This window comes from Pelecanus crispus, chromosome 2 (genome assembly GCF_030463565.1).
Source record: "Pelecanus crispus isolate bPelCri1 chromosome 2, bPelCri1.pri, whole genome shotgun sequence".
Taxonomy (NCBI): Eukaryota; Metazoa; Chordata; class Aves; order Pelecaniformes; family Pelecanidae; genus Pelecanus; species Pelecanus crispus.
Genome location: NC_134644.1, coordinates 1,149,005 through 1,170,675, shown reverse-complemented (window position 1 = coordinate 1,170,675; position 21,671 = coordinate 1,149,005). Strand labels below are relative to the sequence as shown.

Sequence of the window (21,671 nt, the reverse complement as noted above, 5' to 3'; positions counted from 1 at the left end):
AGCCTTCAGACCCTTGGCAAGGAAACCTGTCAGAGCCTCTTACGCCAGGAAGAGGGCAGAGAACGCGAGCCTCAGCCGGCAAAGGGTTTTTTTGCAGTCACTAATGACGAGCAAACAAGCAGTTCTGGCAGCCTGGAGGTCTGCATCAGCAGCGCTGCGCTGGTGGCCTCGCTCAACGCGCGCTCCTAGATTTGCTGGCTGAAGCTGTTCCCTTGCCCTCGACCCCGCAGACCACGGAAGGTCAGCGAGTGGAAGGTGACGTGCGAGTTGTCCCCAAGACGCGTACCACGGTCACTGACTCTGCCCACCTCGGCTGTCCGCAGGAGGTAGTTCTGGCATTCGCACCCCAGCCATCCCAACCCAATCCCGTATGCTAGCACTTCTTCGCTATCTACTTTTTTTTTTTTGTTTTGTTCATTTTAAAAAGTAAAAAGTATATGCTCCAAAAAGAGGGACTAAAAATCATGGGTTTATTCCTCAGTTGGCTACTGTACCAAACTACTCAGAGGGAAGGTTCCACTACCACCTTCAAAGGCAAAAGAAAGGTAAAAACCGGAGCAAGAAAACTCCTACCATTGAGTGGTTTTATTCCAATTGATTCACTCCTGGCTTCATTCGCACTGGATCAATATTTTCTTTAATAAGTTAGCGAGGCAGCCCCAGGACTCGGCTACTGTCCTTAATGATCAGATATCTGTAATGAACACGGCTGGCATTCCTGCACCTTCTGTGCTGCACAGCATGCCCTTATTTTCCTTCTCTGCTCAAAACACTGGTTTGGCATCCAATCTTGATGCTTTGCTCTACCCGGAGAACCCGAAACATTAAATCACAGGTGGAGCGGGCATGTGCTACACCCTCAAGCTCAGTTAATGCCTCCACCGTAAAAGCTTGGTTTTTTTTTTTTTTTTTTACCCTCCCCAGGAGAACCCAAAGCTCAAAACACCAAGACAAAAGAAACCAGAGTCGAGCACACTCTGAAAGGCAAGCAGACCAAAGCGTAAAGGACTTCCCACCAGCAACATGGGAGGCACTACTGGCATCTTTGATCCAAAGCTTTCCCAAAGGAATGCCAAGTACTGCCAGGTTAGGAGCACTGGGGAGAGGGGGGAAAAAAAGACGCTGTGTATATGCGCTTGTGTATGTGTATGTATATGCACACATACACAACCGGGGCAGGCCAACGGGAGGTGAAAACCTCCCAAGGGAACGGAAGGTAACGGACAAATTCATTTTTGGTCACCACTATGTTGCTGTAGAAGTTCCTTCTTCCTTGACTGCTTACGGAGCGGCCGAAGCCGGCGGGGCTCCGGCCGGAGGTGGGGTCACCCCTTCCGCTGGCGGAGGCGGCTGTGCAGGAGGGGGATCTGCAAAAAAACCAGCAGAGAAACAGTGAGCAGGACCCCAGGAGGGGCTGAACGTGGAAAAGGAACCCAATGCAAACACCCAGACGTCCACGTGCCACGGGAGATGCGGTCGTCCGAGGGGAAAGCAGCAAGGACTGGCCCCAGAAACGGCCACGACTGCGGCATCCCCATCCCTTAGGCTTCACGTGAAGCTCCACCGCACGTTTTATTGTGCTTGTCAAGCACAAAGCGCTGCGTGGACTCCGAAAGGAGGCGGGGAAATAGCCCTGTTTTTACAGAAAAGATGACAAGAGTGCACCTCAGTAGCTGGCAAAGTTCACGTCAAACAACTTCCAGAGCTGGAATTAGCACTTCTCATCTTCCAGCTCTGTGCTCGAGCCTTTAGATTATGGCTCTTTTCTATTTAAAATAGATGGAACAATGGACTTTATACAAACAGAGCCTGCACGTAAGCTCTGCACAGTGTATGTAGGTTAAAGCAGAGGAATCCACAGATGCAGCAAGTAGGAGGGAAGAAACGAAGGATACAAAAGGCCAGCTTTCATGCACTGAGAGGAGATGTTAATGGAACATGACTGACTTGTTTAGTAGGGGAGGGAAAAAAAAAGAAATTAAGATAGGGGAAGAGAGCAAGCAGGAATACAACCTGACATAAGATATTCCCAGTGGTAGAGGCTCAGAAAAAGGGAAGGAAAACTAAGTAAAGCTGGAGCACCAGAAGAGTAAGGAGCAAATGTCTGAACTAAAATAGCATCAGAATAGAGTTTTTCATGCTTATGCTGGTTAACACCGATGAGTCAGTACTCCTCAGCAACTCCCTTCAGCTGAAGCCAAAATGGGATGGCTTTTCCCAATTATTTTTTGGGAGAGGTACTACAAGCGATCACAATTCCTGCCCGTCCGGTGACAGTTACGCTGAGTAGCATTTTTGGGGTTAAGACTGCTGCGCTGAAGAGACCAGCGGCTTGTCTCAGGCTGCAACTAATACAGACAAATTTATCGAGGAATTCACGGCAGAGCACCCCGCACCAGCCATGCCAGCTTTTCTTTTGCTTTCTGGGTTTGACCACCTTCTCACGCTCATTCAAGTAACACCCACGCAGTGGCTACTGACCTCAGCAGCTGCTTTTGGCTAGCATAAATCAACTTCATGTTTGGAGGTGTAGGTATTCATACCAGCTAAGGAGCATTCCCAATATACCTTTTGCTTCTTCCTAATTAGGACTTCCTCTTTCTAATTTCACGGTGTTAAGTTTTCAGTAAGGTATTGTTGAACTGAATTGTATTCTGACCTCCACTATTTAAGGATTTAGATATAGTTAATTCCTGAACCTCTACTGTGTATTCTTCCAGGCTAAGTCAGGAAAAGTTTCTGATGATGACCACAGAGCCTTAGTGTCATTATAAATAAAATAAGGGATGTTATAAATAAAATAAAGGATAATGGAGTATGTTTGGATGCCTAGGGGGGAGACAAGCACTTAAAGCTTCAAGCACCCCTCTGGCACCAGACTGGGGCTGCCAATGTGCACAAATCCTATTATTCCTACAGCAGATAAAGGGTTTTCAACTACAATGGTTTTTCCAGCAACAAGGCAAGCGAGAGAAAAGCCACACCAGGTATATTCAAAACGTTTTCTGCTGGAGATCCACTTACACATGCCATTTGGAGCTGCTAGAGGAACGCGAGGTCCAATTAGATTTCCTGACATCGGTGACATGCCAGGCGGGGGGGGACCACCGCCGGCTGGATGGATGTTGGCTGACACACTTGGCATCATCCGGCCTGGCATGGGCTGTCCAGGTATCATCGAACCGGGCCCCGGCATCTGACCTGCAAGAGCAGCAAAGAGACACGATCCTGAGACTTACGTGAAAACATGGAAGCGCTGAGATGAGAAAAAACAGAGTCTAGTTGCTCTCCGAGCAGCGAGAAAAGAGTTTTGTGCACGAGAGCCAACTCCGTACATGCTCCAAACGCCAAGAGGAAATGCCTTTGCATCCCCCCAAAGTCAACACACTCCCTTCAGGAAGAACCGCGGGGCACTTATCTCTCAAAAACATCAGCACAAGAGGCAAGTGGAAGGCAACATTCACAGTCAAACCCTGACATTTTAAGTGAACCCCTACTAAAAAGGCATTCGATAGCAATCTAAATGAAAGCGCAGGAAACAAATCGCACTAGAATAACACAGCATCAAAGTAAGAGCACTTGATGAAAAAGAGCAGCCACAAAGCCTAATGGATTAATTTGATGGGAGAACTGAAACCATACAGTTAAAAATTGGACCGTAAAAGAAATTTCCACTATAAAAACCCCTATTCTGATGTGAGAGTGTGTTCCAATAAGTCTTCCTTACATATCAGCTCTGTAAGAGACGTTTATGTTTCAGCTGCATAAAGGAACTGTTAGAATCGCCCAGCTTCGGACACCTCCAACTTGCTGACTGATGCTTTAAAACCTCATTTGAAGATATTCTTTTGCATAATCCAATTGCATTTACTTTTACACACTTACATAAAGGTACAGTATTTTAGTTAGAAAAGCTGCTATTAGGCATGGAATGTAAGACTTCCTTCAGAAGAGCTCATTCCACCCCAAACCCATAAATAAACTTTATTTATGTGAAACAAAGCGTGATGACAGAACCTTCAAAAAAAAAAAGGCTCTGAACATACATATAAAGCATCACAGGCTAAAGCCCAGAAAGTGGGAGCTCTGGATTTGGGACCAAGTCAATAGTTTGGCAAAAATGCTGTTAACTCTTATAGAATCATCGAATTGTTCAGGTTGGCAAAGCCCTTTAAGATCATCCAGTCCAACCATTAACCTAACGCTGCCACGTCCACCACTAAACCAATTAAGGGGAGAGGAATAATTAATTTCATGTTTCCTGGCTTGGGGGATGGATTAGTTATAATGAAAATAAAAACCAGGAATCACTGAGGTTGGAAAGGCCCTCTAAGATCATCAGCCTAACCATCAACCCAACACCACCATGCCCACTAAACCATGGCCCAAAGTGCCACCTCTGCCCGTTTTTTGAACCTCTCCAGGGATTGGGACTCCCCCACCTCTCTGGGCAGCCTGGTCCAATGCTTGACCACCCTTTCCGTAAAGAAATTTCTCCCAATATCCAATCTAAACCTCCCCTGGCGCAGCTTGAGCCCATTTCCTCTCGTCCTGTCGCTGGTTCCTTGGGAGAAGAGCCCGACCCCCCTCCCTGCCCCCTCCTGCCAGGAGCTGCAGAGCGATCAGGTCTCCCCTCAGCCTCCTCTTCTCCAGGCTGAACACCCCCAGCTCCCTCAGCCGCTCCCCACCAGCCCTGTGCTCCAGACCCTGCCCCAGCTCCGCTGCCCTTCTCTGGACACGCTCCAGCACCCCAATGTCCTTCTTGTGCCGAGGGGCCCAAAACTGGACACAGCATTCCAGGTGCGGCCTCCCCAGCGCCGAGCACAGGGGGACGATCCCTGCCCTGCTCCTGCTGGCCACGCTATTCCTGACACAAGCCAGGATGCTGTTGGCCGCCTTGGCCACCTGGGCACACTGCTGGCTCATGTTCAGCCGCTGTCGACCAACACCCCCAGGTCCTTTTCGGCCAGGCAGCTTTCCAGCCACTCTTCCCCCAGCCTGCAGCGTTGCATGGGGTTGTTGTGACCCAAGTGCAGGACCCGGCACTTGCCCTTGTTGAACCTCATACAGCTGGCCTCGGCCCATCGGCCCAGCCTGGCCAGGTCCCTGTGCAGGGCCATCCCACCCTCCAGCAGATCGACACTCCCACCCAGCTTGGTGTCGTCTGCAAACTTACTGAGGGTGCACTTGATCCCCTCATCCAGATCGTTGATAAAGATATTAAACAAGGCTGGCCCCAAAAAAAGAAGACGCACATCTCGGATATCTAAAGCACTTGGTAGCTTGTCTAGCCCTCAGTTGCTGATCTCTGCCTGTAGTTCCACAGTACTTTAAACCAATAACCTGCTCTTTGACACAGGCTATCCTTGCAAAAAGGCAAGGCCGGATGACAGCAGGTCATCAAGTAAGGGAGTACTTGCTTCGGAAACCACTAACAGTCCCAGTGCAAAAGAATCCAACACACCACAGCCCGCTGGCTTCGTACAGTCCTGGAGATCTGTGGCAGAGGTGCTGAGCCACCTTACATCCACAGGGGTTCTGAAGCATCAAACCATGAGAACAGTACTGGAGCTCCTGGTCACGCAAGCAAGAGGTCCACGTACCAACCTGCCGCTGCTTGATCACAGCAGCAAGACTAGCGGACCTGAAAGCAGCAGATACAAAGCTCTACAGAAACCATCAGGTTTCTCAAACATTTACAAAGGAAAAGAACTCTGAAAATGTATCCCTGGACACACTCCATCGCTGATCAGCGGCCTGCAGCGCACATCATGGCATTTCCATCACTAGATGTTGAAGCGCAGCAGCCAACCAGAAAAGCCGTGTACATTTGAGCCTTTAGTGCCCTCCTTTGTCCCCAGTATGACAAAATATTTTCTGCTTTGCTGATGGTGAATAGGTGGTTTTGAAGAAGCCCCCTGGAATCCTTACGCCTCCAGTCAACAGCCTGAAGAAAGAAAGAAAAGGTGGGACATTTCCTAAAATTACACGGCATGCTTTTGTGGGTGACTCAAGGTGACCAAGTCCCACACACAAGAGCTCCAGTGTCTGGTGTCCTTTCTGCAGGCAAGCTGAGCTGGATGTTCCTCAGTGTGGCCCATTCGCCTTCCCCTCCTCAGCAGCAAGCAGGCTGCCAGGGGACTCAAGTGTTATCTCCATCACAGAATAACTGGGGTTGGAAGGGACCTCAGGAGGCCTCTGGTCCAACCTCCTCTCAAAGCAGGGCCAGCTCTGAGGTCAGACCAGACTGCTCAGAGCTTTGTCAAGACCCGACTGATCTCTGAAAGCGGCAGAAATGGAGACTGCACCACCTCTCTGTACAACCCGTTTCAGCGCTTGACCTCCTTATATCCAGTTGTCATGGTTCAGCCCCAGGCAGCAGCTCAGCACCACGCAGCCATCGCTCGCTGCCCCTGCCCCGCTGGGATGGGGAGAGAATCGGAGGAGTGAGAGTGAGAAACACTGCTGGTGTGAGATAAGAACAGTTTAATAATTGAAATAAAATAAAGTGAAATAATAATAATAACAATATAATAACAACAGTAATAATACTATCCAAAGCAAGCGATGCCCAATGCAATTGCTCCCCACCCGCCGACCGATGCCCAGCCAGTTCCCAGCAGCGATCGCTGCTCCCCAGCCAACCCCCCCCAGTTTCTATACTGCCCATGACACCGTATGGTATGGAATGGCCCTTGGGGCAGTTGGGATCAACTCTTCTGGCTGTGCCCTCTCCCAGCTTCTTGTGCACCTGGCAGAGCATGGGAAGCTGAAAAGTCCTTGACTGGCATAAGCAGTGCTGAGCAACAACTAAAAACATCGGCATGTTATCAACATTCTTCTACTAAATCCAAAACACAGCACTGTGCCTGCTACTAGGAAGAAAATTAACTCTATCCCAGCCGAAACCAGGACACCAGTCAAAACCCCTCGTGTTCCAGCTTACGTCTCTCTTACTCCCACAACACACCACTGGAAAGCCTGTCTCTGTCTTTCTGATAACCCCCTCGCAGTATTGTAGGGCTGCCCGGAGGTCCCTCCAAAGCCTTCTCCTCTCCAGGCTGAACAAGCGCAGTTCCCTCAGCCTCTCCACGGGGAAATCAATCACATCCCTCAATCTGCTGCCCGCGCGCCTGTTTGCACAGCCTGCCACACTGCCGGGCTCTGCCAGCTCACGCTCAGCTTGCTGCCCACCAGGACCCGCAGGGCCTTTTCCGCGGAGCTGCTGCTCAGGGTTAGTGCTTCCCAGGTACGGGACTTTGCATTTGTCCTTGCTGAATTTCACAAGGCTTCTGTCAGCCCTTTCCTCCAGCCTGCCTCAGCCCTCCTGAACAGCAGCCCTGCCCTCAAGCGTATCAGCGGATAATACGCAGATAACTGAGGATTTAAGCAGACGTGGCAGGAATGTGCTGCTGCTGGCATCTGTGCATCTGGTTTTGGTCCAGCTCACTCTGAGATGAGGAGTGGGCAGAAAGGGCATGGCAGGCAACATGAGAATGCCGTCACCGAAAGCAACAGCCAGACTTCAAGACGTGGTAATCCACTAGTATTAGAAGTGGGTCAGGAGCTACAGGATCAGTGCTGTCGAGAGACAAAACGCTGTTGGGTTTGCAAACAGCCCAAACCTGCCCATTTGCAGACTCTCTAATCGGTTCTGCGCTAGCGCTGGGCTTCTAGGAAACTTCAGCTTGGCGCTTCAAACATGAGCACAGCACGTAGACAAGAAGCAAGCAGCTCTCCCATGCCGCCTATGTGCAGAAACCAGTCTGGGGCTACGTACAGACTTGGCACGAACACGTCAGCTCTGAAGCAGAGCCTGCCGGACCACGCAGCTGCACAAGGGCAGCCGGTCAAGCTCCGGCAGTCGGGATTTTCCCGAATTTGCAGGAGCCAGCTGTGGGAACTTCTGACATGCCTGACATTGCATGATGACCTGTGGCACTACAGTCACAGCCTGAATTTCAGTTGCTGGAAGTTCTGGGTGAAATATTAAAAAAAACAAACATGAAAAGAAATTCTGTATCACCAGCAATTTCAGTCTACACAAAAGAAAAGGGGACTTATCCGGCCACTTCAGTAACCAATACTCTGTTTCTTCACTTATGAAACGTTCTGACAACTTCAACTCGAAGTAGTTACTTTCCAGGAGAAATTTATATTCTTCTGCTCCATTTACCTGGGCAAGAAGTCCTCCAAGAGTAGCTTGTAATGTCAGGGGCTGCTTTTGCAAATACGGTCTTTTCCTTAGAGCCCAGATCAGAAAAAACGCTGCTGGTTGGTTTTGTTTCATAGGCAAAGAGGGAATTTGAGCATCTGCCTCACTGTACTGATAGACTGCATATTCCTGGTCAGTTTGAAGTCTTTTAGTGGACTCAAAATAATATTTAGTAGAGAAGTGGACTCAGTGTAGAGACTTAGGCATACAGCTGATGCCCATCAGGGTACTTGGGAGAAAGTCTGCGTGGGGGAAGAGATGACAGCTTATTACATGTCTAAGATTGTAAGAGGTACAGGAAAAGCAAATAGGTAGCCTTTATTTCCTTGAATACAAAGGTGGCCATCGAAATTCTTATGCTGCAGGTTTAAAAACCTGCTCTCGCAGAACTTAGTTACGCCGTGGAACTCACTAATGAATCTGCAGAGGGTAGGTCTACCAGTGGCGATGAACACACCAGTTCAAAGCAGCCCCTGAGCACCGAGCGTTGAAATGCTCGAGGAGTATGACTGCGGAAGGCTTGATCTGCATTTACCCTGCTTCTTACAGTCTTCATGAAGCATTTACTACCAGATCAAAGACGGTGGTCTGAACCTCTGGGCTCACTCACACACTCACAACCTACTCATGAAAAGTCAAGTTTGCTGGAGAACAGAGCAACGGAGCTCACATACCAAGCTTTAACACTGGGAACTGTGTCCGGATCTAGGTTAGCTCGCACAAGCGAGACAAGCACTGCTTCCTCGTTACGTCCTCATCCTCGCACTCCTCCCACGCTTTGACTCCAATGTTGTACTCTGAAAGGGTACCGCACAAGAAGAGCGGCCACTTGGTACACCAAGACAACATTGGTATGCTGTTAAAAACCCTGGCTTTGAGCAGGTGCTTTATCTTTAATGAACTCCTGTATTTTCAACACACACACAAAAGAACCAATTGCAACTACAAACATGCAGAAGCAAAGTTAGACCAGCAGAAGTAGACACAGGGCAGCTCAAACTGCTGGGGGCAGAAGGGTGGCAGGGGCTGAATCTTGCCAAAACGAGAAACTGAAGATAAAACATGGCCCAAAGACGTAGAGGGCTTCGTAGCAAAAGGACAAGACGTTCACAGGTATGAGTGATGTTATTCACTGGCAAAAGGAAGGTTGATGGGGGAACAAAAATGTAAAAATTGGAACACAGATGTGTTTCAGAAGACCAGGAAAGCTGGGAACTCAGAAATCCCCAGCCTGGGAGTCGCTGCTTGACAGGAGCCTCAACGTCTCCAAGCCTAATTTGGCCATCTTCCTTCTCACACGACATGCCTACAGAAGATTCTCTCTGCACTAATGAAGCGATTAATATTAAAAAAAAACTCTTCTGAAACACCTGAAGCTGGATCAGACTTACTACACACTGAGTAGTTTCCCATGAGGTCTTGGAATGCTGGGCAAGCATTCCTGCAGCGAGAGAAAGGCTGTCAAACCGGCAGTAAACGCCAAGGTTCAGGGACTCTGTTTTATATTCAAATCAACCACAGTCAAGCTAAAGTCACCACTAAACAGAAATTAAATAAACTTAAAAAAAAATGTTGTCTCTTCATAAATGCAAAGTGTGCCATGACTCCACATCTCGCAACGATGCTCATTGGGAAGCACCCTCCGACCTGAATCAAAGAATCTGTAGGGCTTTTTTCTCTCTTAAAAGAATCTTGGGAGATTTAAAAATAAGTGGCACTGCAGTTTTTCTGAAGACACCCATAAGCCGAGAAGCTCCTCTGTGTTTGAGTACAGGGTTGGCTGTCCATTTGTTGCCTTCCTGACATGGTATGCAACAATTTTATCTTAAAATTAGCTTAAGGTACTTGCAGAGGAACAATCCTATCGCATACCAGAACTCCAAAATGCTGAATTTGAGCAGTAATCAAGCAATACCCAACTAAACTGGGATTAAGCAAGGGGAAATTACTACTACCGCTATGGCAAAAATGAAGTCCTATTTCTATAGATTGTACGGGTATTTTTCATTTTACAAGAGATACCGCTTCAAGACAGCGGCTCAAGCATAAAATGTGGAAGTGTGACCTACATAAGGGGGAGAGCTTAAAAACAGCAGACGCAGGAAAAGATAAAGCCAAAAGGTTCAGTAAAATGAGATTTAGCAGACAAAAAAAAAATCCTTTACACGTTAGCGATTGTAGACATTTTCTAATGCGTGCTCTGAAGCATTCCACTATTAGCAAACTGCCAACTGCAGGTTCACGTAACAGCGAAACGGATGAGGAATGGTTTTTAAAGGATCTCCAAGGTCTTTATCAAATAAGCCTCTACCTCTATTAAATCAGCTACTTGAGGGGCACTGGAGTGGTAAACACTTTTAGTATTTTTGTTTCACTGTAGCAGCCAGCGGGGCATGATGCACAAAGCTTGGAGCCGATTCAAATCCTCCTGCACACCTCTCCCTATTTACCATTCAAAGAGAAAATCTGCAAGCACAGCCAGTGCTACGTGAAGGGAGTCCCTCCTCTGGCAGCCAGGATTTCGGAGGGGGGTAAAGGAGGCCGCTCCAACACTCCTCTGATCTCCGCAGGGGACGTGCCTTGCTGAAATCGCGCTCTTCTACTACTGAATGAATTGCTTCGCAGTCCTGACACGCAACAAGCAGAGAAGCGCTCCCGGGAATGCCCGCTAGCTTCACTGCAGAGCAGCTCTGCAGCACTGCAAGATGTGCTCCTTCCCACCGGGAACGGTTTTCAGAAGACCCGGAAATCTGTACTTCCAACCGACCTCCCGACCACGTCCCTTCCTTCGGCACGTCCTCCCCCCGCGCGCACTGCAGCAGACAAGCCCATAGCAAAGAACTGTGAATAATTAACCACAATAACTCATTTAGCGTCGCGTCTCAGGGGAGAGGCAGAATTTCCACTCCGCTTGCACATTACATTTGTGTCACTCCCCTCCAGCGTGATTCAGCCGGCGCTGACGACGGAGGCATCGGCACGCCGAAGTCAGCCACCTCCGAACGCCGAGGTGCACCGCGCCGGGCTCGCGGGGCCCCAACATCCACGTCTCCCAGCTGAGGGCTCACCATTCTTTTTCTACACCAAAGCACGTACGATGGAAGATACTTTGTGGAGAAGCTGCTCAGTGTGTCACGCCAGCGAGCGCAACCCTTCTGCAGGGCAGCGCCGCTAACCTTCAAATATTAATGCATCTTCAATAATACATTCTTGTAAGGAGTTAGGAGCTGCTCAAACTTACTTTGAGCAGAGAAGCTCTGCAGATGTTCGGACAACAGCACAGCGCAAGTCACTAAGATATCACCCAGCATCCTCAGAGGAACCGCTGTGCCCTGGTCGTCTCCGATTTACTCTTTTAGCCCCATAATGCCTCTTGCCCAGCCAGGTTTTCATACAGTCAAGAATATACCAGAAAGCACCCAAGGTGGCTTTAATGTTTCTGCATTACCAACCGCCCAAACACCTTGCAAACCCACTACGCACATATTACGGCGCTGCGGACGGGTGCTGCAAACCCATTCACCACCCATACGACTTTGCTTTCCTTTTATCTGACTGCTCCCTGCAAGTCTCCTGCCAGCAAGCTCAGTACGTGCGATGGGTAAAAAGGAAGCGCTGACAGTTCGTAGAAAATATTTACCAAAAGGAAGTGAACTCAAAATCCTTACCTGTACCAAAAAAATCCTGGAACAATCAGTCCAAGAGGAAAGCAAATAGTATCCAGTAGCTCAATTTAAAACTGCAAGTTTTAAATAATGAAATGAACAAAACTGACTCGAAAAATCGCAAGCCCCAAATTACTTACAAAGCATTCTTTTGAATATTTCAACCATCAACAGAAAATTATGCAAAATATATTCGGGAAAAAGGTTATTAAAGTTGCTCATCCAGCTGTAGTGGAAAGCGTATCCTTACCTCCTTGTTCCATTTCTGCTTTGGGTCAGAAATTATTTACTAGCTGAAAATCTTCCTTGAAGGGAAGAGTTAATTAATGACAGCTATTAATATCTATCTTATCTCTCTTCCTCCAAGAAATTCAAGAAGTTTCTCATATCACACACTGCAAGTATCACTTGTACAGGGCATTTAGCGTTTCGCGTATAACCGGAATAGTGCACAAAGAAATCAATAATGTGCTTCAAATGATACAACAAGCAGCAAGGCTGGTAACAGGAATAAATTGGGAATTTTATTTTCCATTCTAATGACAAGGTACAGCTTTTCACAGTGAAATTGGAATCCAATTTTAGTTTTCTATTTTAAAAGTCTTCATACCAGGGGAAAAGGAGAGAACAAAACAAGCTCAGTCAAAATGAAGTTAAAGTGAAAAAACATCTGGGAAATGAGTTAGCAGTGGGACTTGTCTGAAATCAGTGCCCGTGCCTGAGAACAGCAACATCTGGTCATCGAGTCGACCAGAATCTCATCACACCCAGGCACCAAAGGGCAAACTGAAGGCAGCCAAACTCAAAACGCAGGCTTGACCTGGAGAAGCAGGCACCAAGTTAAACCATGCGTCACAGCAAACTGGTAACAGAGTTCTGTTTCAACTTTTTAACCTCAAAGCTTTTTAACCATCAAGCCGTGTTGCTTGCTACGACTAGCAAAAAGACAGTTTACCCAGATCCAGAAAGAAAAGCCACGGCAGAGGCAGCAAAAAGTTTTAAGCAGCCTCTCTGGCTGTGCGTTGTATACTGTCTGCCAGAAAATTTTTGCTTTAAGTGGAATTCACCAACAGCTTGCCTTTCTGGAGGAGCTCTCCTGGCTTGTCTTGGTTTCTCTCTCAAACCTGCCCGTGGGTGCTGGCCTCTGGGCTGATTTCAGCTCTTCAGCACGTCCCACCAAATTCTACAGTCCAGCAGAATCAGACCTGGCCATGCTGATGAAAACTGGCTCACTGCAAAGACTGACGCTCGACCGGAGATGTTCACCAGCTGTTTCCACAGACTGACATCTAAGTTAAAGAACATTTTCCTGGAAAAAGCTTCACTGTTAACTTTTAGTTAAGAAATTTGGTTTAACTGCTTCTGCCTCTGAATCCAGAAAAGCCGTAAGCAGGAATTTTTTTTTTTCCCCCTTCCATTTATAAATGCCTTTTCAGATCCTTTCATCACTTTGTTTCCTAGCATCTCTTCAGCTTTCATCAATCACTTTAAAGACATCCGACTTTGCATTTTGTTCACGGTCTACTGAACCAACAGTTACACTTCTAGTCACTATTAAGGTCAGAAACCTGTTTGAAAACATCAGCGAGAACAAAGGTAAAGTCTGGAGTTAAAACCACGCAGCTGAACAGGAAATTGTGAAGGGTATTTCCATCTCCAGCTTCCTCTCAGGGCTGCGTTTTGGAAGGTTGCCCGCTGGTGCTTCTCAGTTACCGCTAAGTTGTTTTGGGATTTTTCTCTACACAAACTGAATGGATCAGTTCTTCCTGCAGAGCTGTCAGGCCAGCAGGCAGCAGCTTGCCCGAGTCTCCAATAACCTCTTTATACCTGAATGAAGAATTACGCCGTGGTATTCATCGCTGAGCTTTCTTGAGATTGGCCACCTTCGGGAAAGCAGGTTGTTACTGGAGAGGAGCTGAGAACTCAGGTAAGGAAAATGCTCCTTCTTCTTACAAAACCATGTCAAGCTCTGCACTGGGAAGCAGTACACCAACAGCTCTCTGAAGCCAGAAGTTCACCGACAGGACCAACAGCAGCAAAATAGAGTTTTCAGATTTCTTCTGCAAGTGTGTCTCAGCCCTCTCTAGCAGGGATTGCCTCTACTAGGTGAAACTCATCTACCCACACCCTCGAAATTTTGGCATCTCCACCAAGACTGCAGGAGAGTCACAGAAAGGCACGCAGTGAGGGAAGTTATAGACATGTGGTCATTAAGGTGAAGGTCACCAGTTTGTTTCAAAGGATCCCAAATTATCATGGAATCATAGAATTGTTTAGGTTGGAAAAGACCTTCAAGATCATCCAGCCCAACCATTAACCTCACACTACCAAGTCCACCGCTAAACCAGTTAAGGGGAGAGTAGCAATTCCATGTTTCCTGGCTTGGGGGATGGATTATTTATAATGAAAGTAAAACTGGGAATCACTAAGGTTGGAAAGGCCCTCTAAGATCATCAGCCCAACCATCAACCCAACACCCCCATGCCCACTAAACCATGGCCCCAAGTGCCACCTCTGCCCGTTTTTTGAACCCCTCCAGGGATGGGGACTCCCCCACCTCTCTGGGCAGCCTGGTCCAGTGCTTGGCCACTCTTCCCGTGAAGGAATTTCTCCCAATATCCAATCTAAACCTCCCCGGTGCAGCTTGAGCCCATTTCCTCTCATCCTATCACTAACTACTTAGGAGAAGAGACCAACACTGGCTGCTGGTCTATCTACGTATAGGTCTGTCATGACCTAACAAACTCAAGGACTGCCACTGCAGAGCCTAAAGAAGAGAGACTGCTTTGTCTTCTAGGCAAGATCAGTTGGGATATGGTAGAAGCAGTTGAGGGGTTTGCCTTCAAACTCTCAAAGTCTTTTAAAGAGCCTCTGAATTCTCACCTTCACAAAACTATCAAACCAGTGAACTGCCAGACTAGGTAAAGGGCAAGACCCTGCTCCTGTATCTGCAAGGCATGAGACAGCACCAGACGCTTCAGTCGCAGGAGCCAGAAGTGCTGCGCCTCATCCATCAGTCTGCCACCCTCCAACGGGGGGTGTGGGGTGGTGGAAAAGTCAATCTATTGACTAACTTAATCAAATTTGAAAAAGAGACATCCCGACTAATTAACAGAGTACCACACTCCCCACAATATACACCGAAAGGGATCACTGGGGATATAGAGGGCCTGGATGATTACGATGGGGCTGAAGTAATAAGGTATTATGTGAGCCAAGGATGTGAATATATTAGAAATCAAGTTTTATTAGTCCCCTAGCGAATACAACAATGCATTTAATCTTGTTACAATCTCAGTCTCAATGGCAGCTTGTAAGTAAGAGCTAGTCTAATGATATGCAATGATTCCCCCCTTTAATCTGTTTTCAATTTGCCATTTTTCCATTTCACAGAACGCCTCTCCATTCTACTGCTCAGTGAATAGACTTGGGTTGTCAATACAGCATACAACAGACAAATTGAGCTACAATATTATTGGAATCTAAAAACCAGACCATATATTATCACACTCCCAATTCAATTTCGGCAAAAACCAAAACAGCTCCCAAAACAGTACCGGCATTAACTTTTTGTCCACAAGTGCATAATAAACCCAGGAGCTCACTACTCTGATCCCTTAAAAAGACAGAATCATCGAATGGTTTAGGTTGGAAAAGCCCTTTAAGATCATCCAGTCCAACCATCAACCTAACACTGCCAAGTCCACCACTAAACCAATTAAGGGAAGAATAATAATTAATTTCATGTTTCCTGGCTTGGGGGATGGATTAGTTATTAATGAAAGTAAAACTGGGAATCACTAAGGTTGGAAAGGATCTCTAAGATCATCAGCCTAACCATCAACCCAACACCCCCATGCCCACTAAACCATGTCCCAAAGTGCCACCTCTGCCCATTTTTTGAACCCCTCCAGGGATGGGGACTCCCCCACCTCTCTGGGCAGCCTGGTCCAGTGCTTGGCCACTCTTCCATAAAGAAATTTTTCCTAATATCCAATCCAAACCTCCCCTGATGCAGCTTGAGCCCATTTCCTCTCGTCCTATCGCTGGTTCCTTGGGAGAAGAGCCCGACCCCCTCCCTGCCCCCTCCTGCCGGGAGCTGCAGAGCGATCAGGTCTCCCCTCAGCCTCCTCTTCTCCAGGCTGAACACCCCCAGCTCCCTCAGCCGCTCCCCACCAGCCCTGTGCTCCAGACCCTGCCCCAGCTCCGCTGCCCTTCTCTGGACACGCTCCAGCACCCCAATGTCCTTCTTGTGCCGAGGGGCCCAAAACTGGACACAGCATTCCAGGTGCGGCCTCCCCAGTGCCGAGCACAGGGGGACGATCCCTGCCCTGCTCCTGCTGGCCACGCTATTCCTGACACAAGCCAGGATGCTGTTGGCCTGACAGTTAGCTCAAGCACCCAGCTCACAAGGCTAACTCTTACCTTCCTCTCCAGTGAGCACTACTCTGCATCTGTTGATTGAACCAAGTTTCCTTGCTGTGGACATTCACACAGCTGGATTAGATGCCTCACATTTTTGTGGTCCTTGGCAGATCCTGCTAGTTCACTATGAGCTTCTGCTCTTTTCCAAACCATACACTTAACACAGGTCTTCTCCCAAGATGAAAACTCAAGCCCCTGCAGGCTTTCTGTTGCCACATCCTATTTTTGATCACAATACCCCAAACTTCTCAGCTTCTCCAGCAGCAGCCTATACAAGATCTTCTGAAATATTTTTGGCTAATAACCCATCAGGTCTTCTTTTAAGACTGGTTGTTGGTCAAGCAGTTGAAAATTGACAAAAGCTATCCTCCTCTGCTGCGCTCTAGTCAGACAATCAGGTTACTCCATGCCAGGTGGTACTACTCTATTTTAAACTATCATTTCAACAACATTTAGCAAGCATAGTAAAGCTTTCAATCCTAATTCCCACAAGCATCTTCACAGCAAAAGTACATTTATTAGGCCCAATCCCTTTTAACAGTAAAATGGTTTAAAGGTGAGACTACAAATGCTGTTAGCAACTTAGTTATTTAGCAGTAGGGCTGTTAGTTTTGCTGCGAAGCACAACTAGTTTATTTTGAATAAATGGCAGTAATATTCTTTTATGCCCAGTGGATGCTCCTCTTCCTGCAGTGAGGCATAGTCACATAGCCACCTAATGTCTCCATCCTTCGATATTAGGAATATCTCCACCCTTGGAGATCATAGAATCATAGAATCGTTTACGTTGAAAAAGACCTTTAAGATCATCCAGTCCATCCATTAACCTACACTACCAAGTCTACTCTAAGCCAATCAAGGGTAGACTAGACTAAACCATGGCCCAAAGTGCCACCTCTGCTCATTTTTTGAACACTTCCAGGGATGGGGACTCCACCACCTCTCTGGGCATCCTGGTCCAATGCCTGACCACTCTTTCCATGAAGAAATTTCTCCCAATATCCAATCTAAACCTCCCCTGGCACAGCTTGAGCCCATTTCCTCTCGTCCTATTGCTGGTTCCTTGGGAGAAGAGCCCGACCCCCCTCCCTGCCCCCTCCTGCCAGGAGCTGCAGAGCGATCAGGTCTCCCCTCAGCCTCCTCTTCTCCAGGCTGAACACCCCCAGCTCCCTCAGCCGCTCCCCACCAGCCCTGTGCTCCAGACCCTTCACCAGCCTTGTTGCCCTTTTCTGAACACGCTCCAGCACCTCAATGTCCTTCTCGTGCTGAGGGGCCCAAAACTGGACACAGCATTCCAGGTGCAGCCTCACCAGCGCCAAGTACAGCAGAACAATATCTAAACCTCAAGAGGACAAGTGCCTTGCAATCTGATCCAGCTGGCCTTGCTCCAAGCAGGAGGCTGGACTGGAGACTGTCAAGCGACCCTTCCGACCAACACGGTTCTGCAACTCATCTGGCATCGAGCACAACTGAAGGGCAGAGGCCAGAAAGCAAAGCCCCGGGTAGGGCAGGGGAGCATGTTAGAATCAGGTCTCCTGCCAAAGGAAACCGCTTAAGGAGCTTCCTGCGTCTGCTTCCATTCTGGTCCTTTCCCCTAAGTTTTTTTACAGCTAGGTGTGTCATGAACTGGAGAATTTGAGAGAATGATTGTTTTTCAAGGAGCAGAGATCACTGGGCTTTAGAAAAAAGTCTAAGGAAATACAAACAAGCTAAAACCATTTGAAAATGATACTTAGTGGCAGCTCCGTTTTTTACTTCAGAGCTTGGCGTGACTATCTCCAAGGATGGAGACTCCAGAACATTGCCGGGTGACCTGCTCCAGGGTTTGATGACCCTTGGGGGGTGGGGGCAGAAAGCATTTTCCTGTGTCCAGCTGGAATTTCACTTGTTTTAATTTGTGCCCATTGCCTCTTGCCCTGTCACTGGGTAGAGAAGAGCCTGGCTCACTCTCTCATTCCCTCCTTTTGGGTGTTCATACACATTGATAAGATACATCCTCCCCAAACTCCATCCGCACATCTGGTAGAGGGGCAAAAGCTATAAAATGAAGCTGCAGTACCAGCAGAGCTCATCCTTCCAGCAAACGGTGTTTCTGCTTTACAAGCAGTACCATTATAAACCCCTACATAACACAGACCGTCCATTACACCTTCTGCGATTTTACCTGGCAACACCTCTTCCTCTGACTTGACTCTATTATGAACTCTATTACGTTGATCAACACACGGGGATTTTCTCCGTCCAGCTCTTACCTGGCTGTGGCGGGTGAGGTGGTGGCATTTGGTGGTGCATCATAGGGTACGGTGGGGGCTGCTGATGAGGCAGTAAGCCTGGATGTGCTGGTGCCCCGAGGGGGTTCATCCCAGGCCCACTGGAGTGCTGGTGAGACTGCTGCGGGTTTTGACTGTGCTGCTGCTCCATTTGCTGACGAGCCCTTAATTCAGCGTATTTCAGCTGTTCCATGTGAAAATTCTGGCGTTCCGTCAGCAACTGTTGTCTCTGCTGCTCTAACTATGTCAAAAATAGGGGAAAAAAGGCAAAGCGAAGTTAAGAACTATGCATTTAAAACACGTTTCCTATTGATACACAACTGTCTGATTTGCAACAGGTTTTGGTACAGGGTCCAGGCCCTTTTCCAGCTGGAACAGATGAACTCCCCTTGTTTTGTCCTAAAGAATCTCACAGTAATACAAGACATTAGTCAATGAGCACTGTGCAGAGCGTTCAGCCTTAACACAATTCTAGAAGAAACTGTATGTTTTTCTCTCAATCTTCTGCACGTTGGAACAAGGGGGAACAGGAAACCAAGAGATTTTCTAGGGCAGGACCGAAGCAGAATGTGTGCGCAACAGCACGAGCTCAGTGATTACAGGCAGCATTCTACTCCGTGCCTTTGCTTTAAACGTAGGACTTGGACATCATGATAGCCAGACAGCAATGATGTGCACTATTAAGGTGACTATTATGTAAAAAAACCTCATGTCATTTAGGCCAATTAACATAAAATAGGCTACTTTGTTAATGATGAAGCCATGTGGAGAGTAAGCAGGCCCAAAATGAAAACACAAAAAAGCTACAGAAAATATTTCTTACTATTGGGCATTTATATGATTGATCACTGCCCAGGTTAAGGAAGCGTATCTCATTTGACTTATTCAAGAAATCATAACGCATTTCTACATCTATTACTCTTAAGCAATTGGACACATGGATTTGTGTGACTAGTTTACAAATATTTAATGAGTATTTTAAGACATACTCCATAATTTATCTGAAAAGCAGGTTGCCAAGGAGACTTCTACCTAGCAGAAGTTCTCCAAAAATCCCAAAGCTCCATCAATACTTTGTGTTAGCAGTTTGACTGCTGACAAAGCATGGATGAAAACAGAATACTACAGAGCACGCATTCACCAACAGAACCAGATGGGGATAGAGCCTCATGAATAATACATACTCCTTGCTGGGGGCTGGCTTTCTGCATGTAGGGACTACAATGTGATTATTCATGCTGCCATGACTCCTTTTTCCTTGACCAATGTGATAGGTTAGCGGGCCGAACTTGATAAAATGAAGAGACACGTACACCAATGGTGTAATCGTGCATGTGTGCAAACAGATTCAGTAGGTGGCAGGCAGTTCAGAGAAGAATTACTGCAAATGACCCGAAACAAAGGCTTAGGCAAGAAGTACGGCTACACCATGCTTTTTGTATTCTTTTTGTACTCTCTTGTATTCCTGCTTTGCTGTCTTCGTGGTACCCTATCCTGCTACAGTTAAAAAACAAAAAAAGTCTTTACAAGTATTCCTAGACAGCATCCAGTGCCTGAAAACATACCTTGTACTTTGGAAAACCAGTGAAAACCTCCCTTCTACACATTCCCTTCCCCTCAGGATGAGGAAAGACAATTGGAAAGAAGAAAAAGGCAAATAAACACAAGTTATAAATACAAGTTGGTCTTAAAATTGATGCTGAGCCCAAAACACCTGGTTCCGTACTAGGTTCTTGTATTTGTTTAATCATTTCAGAAGCAGGGTTAGGGACACAACCTACTGCCGTAGCCCCAGATTAGCATTAAGACAACTAGGAGCAACACATTTTCTGGTGGGCAGTCTATCAGTCATTTGCATTTATTCTTCATCTCCCCAAACTCAGTTATACCTGCAGCGGATGTCAGGCCAGAGTGACGTCAGGCACCTTAATAAGGTCAGCAGGCATCAGTCTGCCCCGCAATCTCCCTACGTAACCCAACTCAGAAAATCAGCCAAGTTTTTAGGTACGTAGTCATGAATACTACACTCTTGACGATCTTCAAATTTGCAACAGCATGTTTTTGCACTGTTGCAAAGTGATTCACAATTAGAAGGGACTATTACAAGGACTTGGAATCATAGAATTGTTTAGGTTGGAAAAGACCTTTAAGATCATCCAGTCCAACCATTAACCTCACACTACCAAGTCCACCGCTAAACCAGTTAATGGGAGAGCAGACTAAACCATGTCCCAAAGTGCCACCTCTGCCCAGTTTTTGAACCCCTCCAGGGATGGGGACTCCCCCACCTCTCTGGGCAGCCTGCTCCAGTGCTTGGCCACTCTTTCCATGAAGAAATCTCTCCCAATATCCAACCTGAACCTCCCCTGGTGCAGCTTGAGACCATTTCCTCTCGTCCTATCGCTGTTGCTTGGGAGAAGAGCCCGACCCCCCTCCCTGCCCCCTCCTGCCAGGAGCTGCAGAGCGATCAGGTCTCCCCTCAGCCTCCTCTTCTCCAGGCTGAACACCCCCAGCTCCCTCAGCCGCTCCCCACCAGCCCTGTGCTCCAGACCCTGCCCCAGCTCCGCTGCCCTTCTCTGGACACGCTCCAGCACCCCAATGTCCTCCTTGTGCCGAGGGGCCCAAAACTGGACACAGCATTCCAGGTGCGGCCTCCCCAGTGCCGAGCACAGGGGGACGATCCCTGCCCTGCTCCTGCTGGCCACGCTATCCCTGACACAAGCCAGGATGCTGTTGGCCTTCTTGGCCACCTGGGCACACTGCTGGCTCATGTTCAGTTCAGACTTAATGTATACTCATACAATAACCATCACTGCACTACAATTTCATCTTCAGCAAGTAACTCCTCCCTAAACAGAAATGGGTAAAGAAAGCATTCATGGGCTATTACAAATTCTGCATCAACAAGGTTCCTACCAATAGGATCCCTGGTTAGACACAGAGTTGGCAGCACTGAAATTACTTAGCTTAAACACCGAAGTAAACGCGTTTTGCCTAGAATCTAACACTCTCCAGTCTGCAGTGCAGATTTCTTTCAACACTTAGAATTGCTATACCTTTACAATAACAAAAAGCCAGTGCAAATAAGGACATATG

General features: G+C 47.5%; 1 protein-coding gene across 1 annotated transcript in view; it reads right to left on the bottom strand.

Moving 5' to 3' along the window:
- Positions 1–370: 370 nt before the first annotated feature.
- Positions 371–21,671, bottom strand: part of SMARCC1 (SWI/SNF related BAF chromatin remodeling complex subunit C1) — a 97,474-nt gene continuing 76,173 nt past the window's right edge. Inside the window, exons 26-28 of the mRNA XM_075704707.1 lie at positions 18,558–18,816; positions 3,025–3,201; positions 371–1,367 (exon numbers count right to left, since the gene is read on the bottom strand). Of these exons, the coding sequence (XP_075560822.1) occupies positions 1,282–1,367; positions 3,025–3,201; positions 18,558–18,816 (522 nt within the window). The 3' untranslated portion in view covers positions 371–1,281. The remainder of the gene's footprint in view (positions 1,368–3,024; positions 3,202–18,557; positions 18,817–21,671) is intronic.